The 10,433-nt window shown below is 32.8% G+C and overlaps 1 protein-coding gene across 1 annotated transcript; it reads left to right on the forward strand.

Annotated features, from left to right (window-relative positions):
- The first annotated feature begins 1,831 nt into the window (after positions 1–1,831).
- LOC129898591 (uncharacterized) lies at positions 1,832–9,160 on the forward strand. The gene is made up of 4 exons (XM_055973183.1): positions 1,832–2,056; positions 7,593–7,695; positions 7,992–8,068; positions 8,800–9,160. Exons 2-4 carry the CDS (start codon positions 7,595–7,597, stop codon positions 8,913–8,915), a joined length of 294 nt encoding a protein of 97 aa, XP_055829158.1. The 5' UTR covers positions 1,832–2,056; positions 7,593–7,594; the 3' UTR covers positions 8,916–9,160.
- Positions 9,161–10,433: the final 1,273 nt, after the last annotated feature.

Raw genomic sequence — 10,433 nt, forward strand, 5'->3', positions numbered from 1 at the left:
AATTAGGAGCCCGTTTGGATTAACTTATAAGCTGCTTATAAGTTGTTTTCAGATTTTTTTGAGTATTTGGCTGGCCAACGTAAAGCTATTTTGTGCTTAAAATAAGCTCTAAAAATAATTAAATTTGTTTGACTTAACTTATCTAAAACAGCTTATAAGCTGAAAATTAGGGGTGGGCATTCGGTATTCGGTTCGGTATTTTTAAAGTTTGGGTTCGGTAATTCGGTAATCGGTAATTCAAAGTATATACCAAATACCGAACTTTCAAACTTCAGTTCGGTAATTCGGTAATCGGTAAATCAAACTTCGGTTCGGTACGGTATTCGGTAATACCATATTTTTTTAATAGTTAATATACAATAAAAATTTATCCGCATTTAATATTTACATTAACCTAAAGAATACATATCTTAACTTACATTTTTATTACTACACCATAATTAAGTAATATATGCATTTTAACTTACCGAATATCGAAATCAAAATTGCTCGTAAGCCACATTCTACGGAGGAGAAATGATACATCGTAAACAAAGAGAAAATAATTTATGAATCGATACAGAATAAAAAATATATTACAATGTAATAAAAATAATGAAAAAGAGTGAAAACAAAAATCTCTAATATATCATACATAATTTTTATACATATGTTTTTCTTTGAATTATCCAAAAATTCTACATCACTGCACTAATTATTAATTAGTTCATGCAAAGATATGAAAGAGTTGGAATCTTTCGTTTTCAATGTAACTACCAAACAATTTATGTAGATAACTAACGTGGGAATCATGCAAAGTGAAATTAGAATTCTTAATCAATTGCATAAATTTGAAATTAGAATTTATAATTTTTACATGTACGTGAATTAAATTTTAGCAGTTATCCATAATGTACGTGTAAGTGTGCATATAATATGCGGTAAACGTGGGAAAGTTGAAATGAAAATGGTAAGGGAAATGAAAAAATGAGATAGTTTTCTCTTACTATACTCTTATTTTTTTGGTAATTTTTTATCCAGTTTTTTGTAAAAAAAAAATAAAAAAAAATTAAAAAGTTCGGTATTCGGTATTTACCGAATACCGAAATATCGAATACCGAAACCGAAATACCGAAATATCAATTTTGGTACCGAATACCGAACCGAAATACCGAATACCGAAATACCGAAATAGCCGGTTCGGTTCGGTAATTTGGTTTTCGGTATTTTATGCCCAGCCCTACTGAAAACTAGGGGTGGGCATAAATACCGAAAAATTAAAATATCGAACCGAATTGAAATATTTCGATTCGGTTCGATTTTGATTTATTTTTTATAATTTTAATATTTTGGTTCGATTTTCGATTTTGGGGTTACATAATTCGGTTTTTCGATTTAAACCGAAATTTATAATACTTTTTAAAAAAAATTATTATACATATATGTGTTATATACATAGGCCCAAATGCCCAAGCCCAAATATGAATTAAAATTAGCCCAACTGAACTGGGCAGCATATTCCTACGGGCAAATTACATTCGGTGGTCATTCGGCCAATATAATTATTAAAAAAAAATGGTCATTCATTGTATATACATATATATTTAGTGTATATTTCATGTATAGTCAAATTATATTTAATTTTTGAGTGTATCATAATGTATATTTAGTATATAAATCATGTGTAAGTAATTTATATTATATAGTCAGTGTATAGTTCCGATATATTTTCTATGATTTTAATCATTTTTTATGTAAATAAAATAGGACTAAATTTATAATAAATTAATTAGTTTATTGTATATATTTAAAAATTTTCATATTCCTAATTTGCATTTTCCTAAAATGTAAAAAACTAAAAATCCTAATTCTAATTTTCAAGAGAGTAACGAGACTAAAGTCTAAAACACAAAAAATCTAAAATAACCTAAGGCTAAGAGGCGACATCTACAGCAGCGGCGGCGAACCGGCGAACTCCATCTCCAATCGGGGCGAACCATCAGCAACGGCGGCGAAATCCAGTGGTAAACGGAAGCAACCATCGGCGAACCAACGGCAGCTAGCAGCGGTGATTAAGGTACTGTATTCTTTTTATCTTTTCTATTTTTTGTTGTCCTTCTTCCCTTTCTGATTTTTTTTTCTGATTTTGTGAAATGAGTTCATGAAGTTGTTGGTTTTACTGTTTTTAGTCTCTCTGTCTACTACGTATGCTACTAGATTCACTGAACAAATAGATCTGTTTGTAGTGTGTGACTGTGTGTAGTCTATGTAGCATAATGCTACTCGGTGAAACACAAAAAATATAGATCTGTTTTACTTTTTGGCTGAGTCAAAAACTAATGTCACGGAATAGAAGTCATCAAGTCAACGTTATCTGCAATTTTGCATTGCTTTTTTTTGGAAGCGTGTGGATCTTGAAATATTGAAAATGGAGTTAGTAGTATTTATTATGAATTCATTGATTGAGTTTAAAAAAGTTAATTTTTATCCTTAAAAAATAGTCCAATTTACAAACAAAATTTACCCCATTAAACAGGCCCAAAAACGAAAAACCCAAAATTATTATACCGAACCGAACCGAATTTCCAAAAATCGAACCAAACCGAACTAATGCGGTTCGGTTTTTGGTACACATAATCTTAAAACCGAAAATCGATATAAAAAACGGAAACCGAACAGAATTACCGAACGCCCACCCTACTTAAAACAACTTATAAGCCAAAAAAGAATAAGTTGGGTTACCCAGCTTTTTTTTAAGCTTATAATAAGCAGTTTTCAGCTTATAAGCAGCTTAAAAAAGCTTATCCAAATCATGGCAAAATATACTACCCTTGCCATCTATTTTGATATTTTCTATTTCAGAATTAATGCATTATCCCTAACATGCTTTTATGCCTTTAGATCTTCAATATATTTCTTATTCAATATCTATTTTTTCTATTTCATCAAATTAATCGGACTACACATACATATTTGTATGTTTTCTCCATTTGTGCCTTTCTTCATTAAAGTCCACGCTTTATTTACGCTTTGCATTTAAAAGCCCCAATAGACCTTAGAGTTTTTTTACACTTTTTGCCTTTGATAACACTGTTTAACTAGTCAGAGGTACTGCTTTTCTAGCTTTGGATCATATCAAAAAATATTTCAACAGACTACAGAGGATAAAATGTATGAAAAAACATGAAAAAGTGCCAAAAGAAAGGTAACTTGAGGAAACAAGTAACCGCAGATAAAATAGCAGTAGAAGCAAATGTAGTATCCAAGCAAACTATGTCTTGGAGTTCCTTGGCCAGTGACACACTATTTTGGAGGCTATGGGTGCAATATTGCATTATTGCCTCTTGCCACTGCATTACTCAGGTTTTTTAAATATTTTTTCATTTGAAAAAATCAATCACCTACTCCTCATTCCCAAACTCTCTTCCTGTACCCAAGTCTTTGTATAAAGTCTTTTGTATTCATATTCAGAGGATTCATCATATTTAGACCATTTTTATCAGCTATCTACCTACACCAACTCTCTTCCTTTACCCAAGATTAGGATAGGATATAATTTGTAACTCAAATTTCAAATAGGCAAAATACCTTAAAATTTAAGGTTTGATTTGTTCAATTTCCAGCCAAACTACTAGAATTTATTTTGGTCTGCCAAGATTTTCCATTTAACTAAGCACCAAATGATATTTTTTGATTGGTAAAAGTGTAAAACATATCACATCTAATATAAGTATGAATTTCAAAAGAGACTAAGATGTCATTTCATAGCTGGTTAGAGTTATGCAGATATTAGTAATGTAGGGATTAGTTATGAGGGAATCTACGTATTATCTTATGCAGAGATTAGTTATTCATGTATTAGTTTATACATGTATTAGTTATTCCACTTTCTATGTTGCATAAAATAATACATGGATTCTCTTATAACTTATATATGTAGTAGTTATGTAAGTTTCTAAATTGCAAATCAAACAACGTATTAATTTAATACATGAATAACTTACCTGTAACCAGATACCCAACGTGATATTACTTGAGCAAGATTTAATACCTACATAACTCACCACCAAACCATCTACCCAACAACCCCTAAGTGTTCTATGTAATATATTTAACCATAGTCCTACCATGTCATTGATAGTCCCACTACATTGTAGAATGCAAACTGCAAAGTTTAGCTTTTCCAACAATGATAATACAAGCTAAGAAAATCTGAAATTTTAACATATGCCCACATAAATGAGCAGATATGCATTCTGTGTCAAGCTTATTTCTTCGTGTTTTCAGATTCAGAAATCAATGAAACCAACATAAAGCAAAATAATTTTTTTCTTCAACTATGATTTTCTCAAACTCATTTTAATTTATTTTTTTGGTTTCTCAGCCGGGGTCCGGTACTTACATACGTGTCGAGAAGTCCCACCTTGGGGCAAAGTTCTCCCTAACAAAGGTGACTCCATAATGAGTACTTACCACTCCACCACAACCTTTGTTGGTAACACTTTTTAAATCATTTAAATTACCAATTATGTAGTTTTTTCAAAAATGTAAATTTTACTCTTTCAAAAAAAATCTATGCCCAAATAGACAAAAAAAAATAAGATGCTTTGACCCATTCACCTAAATTGGGACAAAGAAAGTACTAATACATAATTTAACCCAATTAACTTAGATTGTGAAATTATAATCAAGAAACTTGAATCTTTGAGTAAAAGAGGGAATTTTCAGCAATAGAGATGAAAATAAACACTTAATGGGTACATTAATTCAAGATCATAGATGTAAACTTTGATGCTCCACCGCAAGCAAAAGAATCTAACAGAGAAGTGATGGCAAAAGGTCCAAGAGAGAGAGAAATAGTTCAGGGTTTAAGGAGGGTTTAGCTGTTTAGGGCAAGACCTAGGTTTAATTTCATCTAAGTTATTTCACTTTTTTTATTAAATTACTTTGTTATAAAGTGAATATTCAACCAAAATAGATTATTTGTAAAAGCACTTTTTTATCTTTTCCAAACACCTCCAAACATAAAAAATAGCCTAAAAGTCAAAAAATACTTCAAAATAAGCCAATCCAAACACCCTCTAAACAAATAATCTATTTTGGTTGAATATTCACTTTATAACTAAATTAATTTAATAAAAAGTGAAATAAGTAAACCTAGGTCTTGCCCTAAACAGCTAAACCCTTCTTAAACCCTAAACTATTTCTCGCTCTCTTGGACCTTTTGCCATCACTTCTCTGTTAGATTCTTTTGCTTGTGGTGGAGCATCAAAGTTTACATCTTTGACCTTGAATTAAGGTACCCATTTGTTCTAAGTGTTTATTTTCATCTCTATTGCTGAAAATTCCCTCTTTTACTCAAAGATTCAAGTTTCTTGATTATAATTTCACAATCTTAGTTAATTGGGTTAAATTATGTAGTAGTACTTTCTTTGTCCCAATTTAGGTGAATGGGTCAAAGCATCTTATTTTTTTTGTTTATTTGGGCATAGATTTTTCTTGAAAGAGTAAAATTTACATTTTTGGAAAAACTACATAATTGGTAATTCAAATGATTTAAAAAGTGTTACCAACAAAGGTTGTGGTGGAGTGGTAAGTACTCATTATGGAGTCACCTTTGTTAGTGAGAACTTTGCCCCAAGGTGGGACTTCCCGACACATATGTAGGTACCGGACACCGGCTGAGAAACCAAAAAAATAAATTGAAATGAGTTTTGAGAAAATCGTAGTTGAAGGAAAAAATTATTTTGCTTCATGTTGGTTTCATTGATTTCTGAATCTGAAAACACGAGGAAAGTAGGCTTGACACAGAATGCATATCCGCTCATTTATGTGGGCATATGTTAAAATTTCAGATTTTCTTAGCTTGTATTATCATTGTTGGAAAAGCTAAACTTTGCAGTTTGCATTCTACAATGTAGTGAGACTATCAATGAAATGGTAGGACTATGGTTAAATATATTACATAGAACAATTAGGGGTAGCTGGTTTGGTGGTGAGTTATGCAGGTATTAAATCCTGCTCAAGTAATACCACGTTGGGTATCTGGTTACAGGTAAGTTATTCATGTATTAAATTAATACGTTGTTTGATTTGCAATTTAGAAACTTACATAACTACTACATATATAAGTTATAAGAGAATCCATGTATTATTTTATGCAACATAGAAAGTGGAATAACTAATACATGAATAACTAATCCCTGCATAAGATAATACGTAGATTCCCTCATAACTAATCTCTACATTACTAATATCTGCATAACTCTAACCAGCTATGAAATGACCTCTTATAGTCTCTTTTGAAATTCATACTTATATTAGATGTGATATGTTTTACACTTTTACCAATCAAAAAATATCCTTTGGTGAGTTACAAAATATATCCTGTCCTAATCTTGGGTACAGGAAGAGAGTTTGGGAATGAGGAGTAGGTGATTGATTTGTTCAAATGAAAAAATATTTAAAAAACCTGAGTCATGCAGTGACAATATTGCACCCATAGCCTCCAAAATAGTGCGTCACTGGCCAAGGAACTCCAAGACATAGTTTGCTTGGATACTACATTTACTTCTACTGCTATTTTATATGCGGTTACTTGTTTCCTCAAGTTACCTTTCTTTTGGCACTTTTTCATGTTTTTTCATACATTTTGTCCTCTGTAGTCTGTTGAAATATTTTTTGATATGATCCAAATCTAGAAAAGCAGTACCTCTGACTAGTTGAACAGTGTTATCAAAGGCAAAAAGTGCAAAAAACTCTAAGGTCTATTGGGGCTTTTAAGTGCAAAGCGTAAATAAAGCGTGGACTTTAATGAAGAAAGGCACAAATGGAGAAAACATACAAATATGTATGTGTAGTCCGATTAATTTGATGAAATAGAAAAAATAGATATTGAATAAGAAATATATTGAAGATCTAAAGGCATAAAAGCATGTTAGGGATAATGCATTAATTCTGAAAAAAATTAGATGAGATGAACAGCTTTCGGGCCTGCTATGAGATCTTAGTCATTGTTTGAACAGTAGTACTCCCTCCGTCTCAATTTATGTGAAGGTGTTTGACTAGGCATGAAGTCTACTACTTATAAGCATGAATAAAAAGTATATGGACAAAGAAATTGAAAAAAAGATTATGATAAGTGGCATATCAGTTGTTTAGTGCCACCTCTTCGGGATTACGCTAAATGACAAGGAAAAGTATGTCTTAGAGTCTTGATGACGACACCACTCGTTAAGCGAGGCGAAGCACTCAACATGTTTTGTGCCTCTGACAACACTGACTAAACATTCATAGTTGATTATGCTTTGGTCTTGTAAAACATTGAATCACATAATTAAGGTCCTTGGGGTTTTGACTGCTTTCTAATCGTAGTACAGTATTGTTTTTCTCAAAACATAGTAGTATAATATTGTTTGCTCTTTAGATAATAGTTCACTGAAAGCACTAGTCAGGAGAAACATGTGTCAGGTGAAAGAAGTTTGCTTTCGTACCCAATTTGACAACTCTTATCTCACTTCTTATATGGTTCTTTTCTTCTGTTTCGATTATAGATTACATTTTTTTCAAAAATTTGGTAATTATTTTCAAATTATCCTCATTTCTGTAAACAGTCATGGAGCACGGTTCATTCGAAGATCAATCACAAGCAACATTCTCGCTGACAGATGAGGACCATACACTGGCAAATGCTGTTAGATTTACTCTAAATCAAGAGTTAGTAATTCATCTCTTCCTCTTTCCTTTCTTCTTTCATTATTCAGTAATCACTGCAAGTACTAATATAAACTATCTTTTAGAATTTTGCTTGAAGATTATTACTCAACTCGTAAAATAGATAGCCTCCTTATCTCATTTTGTTACATTCCACTGATCTTATGTTAATGTTGTTGCATGTTGACATGTTCTGTTTGCCCCCCCCCCCCCACCCTGCCTCACCCTCCCTAGTTTTTCTAGAGTGGTTTATGCAACAAGCTTAGGACAATGATTAACTTATATCTACTTTTTTGCAGTCCCAGAGTAACATTTTGTGGTTACAGCATTCCACATCCCTCTGATGCTAGAGTGAATATAAGGGTTCAGACTACTGGTAAAGCTTAAATATCTAGATATTTCTATAACTTATAAAAAGAAAAGCTTATATTTTCTGATTTTTTTTTGAACTTATTTTATCTATAACTGGAATTTGCATCCTGCTTCCGTATTAACATAACATGCTTGATATTGGCGAAAACTTTCATAATGAACTTTTTAAATAGCTGCTTCAGGACTTTCTGGCCATTTGGTTTTGCTGTAGAAAATATTTTGATGCCCTTCCCAATAAAAACTCGCCTTTTTCTTTCAGCTTATTTGATCTGGTTCATGCAGTAGATTGTGTTGTTAGATATTTCTACAGCATGCCTATGTACCTCGTATGATAAAAAAAAAATCATAACCCTGGTGTCCGGGCGAACTTACGCGCACCTGGACTAATTCCACGGAACACGTGTCACCTCCCACCAACAACAGGTACTAGGTAACTCTATCCACCAAGGTTCAGACGGATTGCTAGGACAAATGGGAAGAAATCTAGTGTTTTTTGTCTCTGCTGGGATTTGAACCCTCATGGTTCTCAACCCACTTCATTGACCACTAAGCCACACCCTTGGGTGTTGTACATCGTATGATATGACTGTTTGGGAATCCTTTCAAACAATTTACAATAGTCTTTTTATGCTTCCATATGTTTATACACTTCTATTCTGAGAAATGCTGTGGATCTCTGTTTGAGTTTTGGTATGTTAAGATTTTTCTGCAACATTTAGTGGTCTTCTATTGCAGGGGATCCAGCAAGAGAGGTATTGAATGATTCATGTCAGGATCTAATGCTTATCTGCGAGCACGTTAGAGGCACATTTGATCAGGCTGTTTTAAAGTTTAAAACCGGAAAGGTCTGAGCACTATGGATATCAAGAAATAATTTGACTAATAGTTTATATAGCCTTCTGTCCATGTGCAATTTTTTCCTGTTTTGCAAACACGAGGAAACCTGTTAATGTAATTGCTCTATTTATTTGGTGCACTAAGTTGCTTTTTTTGCAAAATCATGCTAAAGAATGCACCTTGGGTTGTATGGCAATATTAATCTGCACATTGTTTGTTGTCAGTAGTAATTTTATGTTCTAGTTTATGTGATAGTGAATCATGGATCTCATATCAGCTTGCATTCATGCGCGTATTGTCTTAGTTTTTGCATTATGAATTCCACCCATAGAAACCTTAGTATGTAAATGAGGCCAACAAGTTCTCAAATTTGGTTGGCCTTTTGTTTTTAAACTTAGCTATTCTTTAGTTGTTATTGTAATCTTATCTTCTGTTATTTTAGTTGTGTAAGCCTTTCACATCTCTATAAACTTTCCATTCGGTCCAAGAACTAAGAGCACCCTCAGAATGTGCTTGAAGGCCGTCTATGGAGGAATACCTTTTGTAAAAGATTAGAGCTTCATATATGACTCAATATGCTATCATGTTTCATTTCATATGCCACAAGAATATGTAAGGAGAAGTAACTTTATCCCGGGAGCCCAGTAACTTTTGCAAGAATTCTGTATTTGTATTGAAAACTCCAGTAAATATATAAGAAAAATGACTTGGTTTAGTAGCAGAAAAGAACTTTTTAAAGCTTTGTTGCCCTCTTGGTCAAGGGTTTGAATCCCTTGGTCACCATCTAGCCCTTTATTTTGTCTTTTTTTTTCATTTTTTAATTTGAGATGGGTGGGAATCTACAAATGTCAAATTCTGGATTCGCCTCTGTATTGGATGCCAGTTCGCCTTTTATAAACCTGTTATCTACCTAGATGTAGCTCGACATTAGAAATTTCTGTCGGTGGAGCTGTTGATGTTGTGAGTTAAGAATACATTTCTGCAAGTTCTAAGCTCGGATGAAGGAGAAAAGTTGCGGTAGGTTGATATCCAAACATAAAAGCTAGTTAATTTATGTTGAATCCTGACAATATAGAACACATTATTTCTGCCAGGACGATCTTCAGTAGCATGTAGGGCAATAAATTGAAGTGAAAGAACCATGAGATGACAAGCAAAAACCATGGATGCCTGTAGGAAATTCATGACACAACACTCATGTCATTAGCCTCAGGTTTCAGAAAGGGCAACAGATCCTGCAAGAGTGGCTACTGTAGCATTATTGGCTTCATTTGTCTTCTCTCCAGCAATGTTCAGTGCATTGGTACCACAGATTTCACAAATTCTGAATAATAGAATACAGGGAATTATCATAACTTAAGACAAATATTGAGGAACTAATGTACACACAAAGGGCAGAATACCGCAGGCCAGATCACAAATTTTCATGTTTGCTTACAAAAGACATAATAGAAAAGGCAGTATGCTCTGCCTAACAAGCCGTTCTAAGGTCTCATTTGTTTTCATTAAAATTAAGATGTCTGAATCTGAAT

This window comes from Solanum dulcamara, chromosome 8 (genome assembly GCF_947179165.1).
Source record: "Solanum dulcamara chromosome 8, daSolDulc1.2, whole genome shotgun sequence".
NCBI classification, from domain to species: Eukaryota; Viridiplantae; Streptophyta; class Magnoliopsida; order Solanales; family Solanaceae; genus Solanum; species Solanum dulcamara.

Bases quoted from the DNA above. Each gene is read 5' to 3' on its own strand.
- LOC129898591 (XM_055973183.1), top strand. From the start codon at position 7,595: ATGGAGCACGGTTCATTCGAAGATCAATCACAAGCAACATTCTCGCTG. The intron at 7,696-7,991 runs GTTAGTAATTCA...ACTTTTTTGCAG, and splicing joins AGATTTACTCTAAATCAAGA to TCCCAGAGTAACATTTTGTG. The intron at 8,069-8,799 runs GTAAAGCTTAAA...CTTCTATTGCAG, and splicing joins TATAAGGGTTCAGACTACTG to GGGATCCAGCAAGAGAGGTA.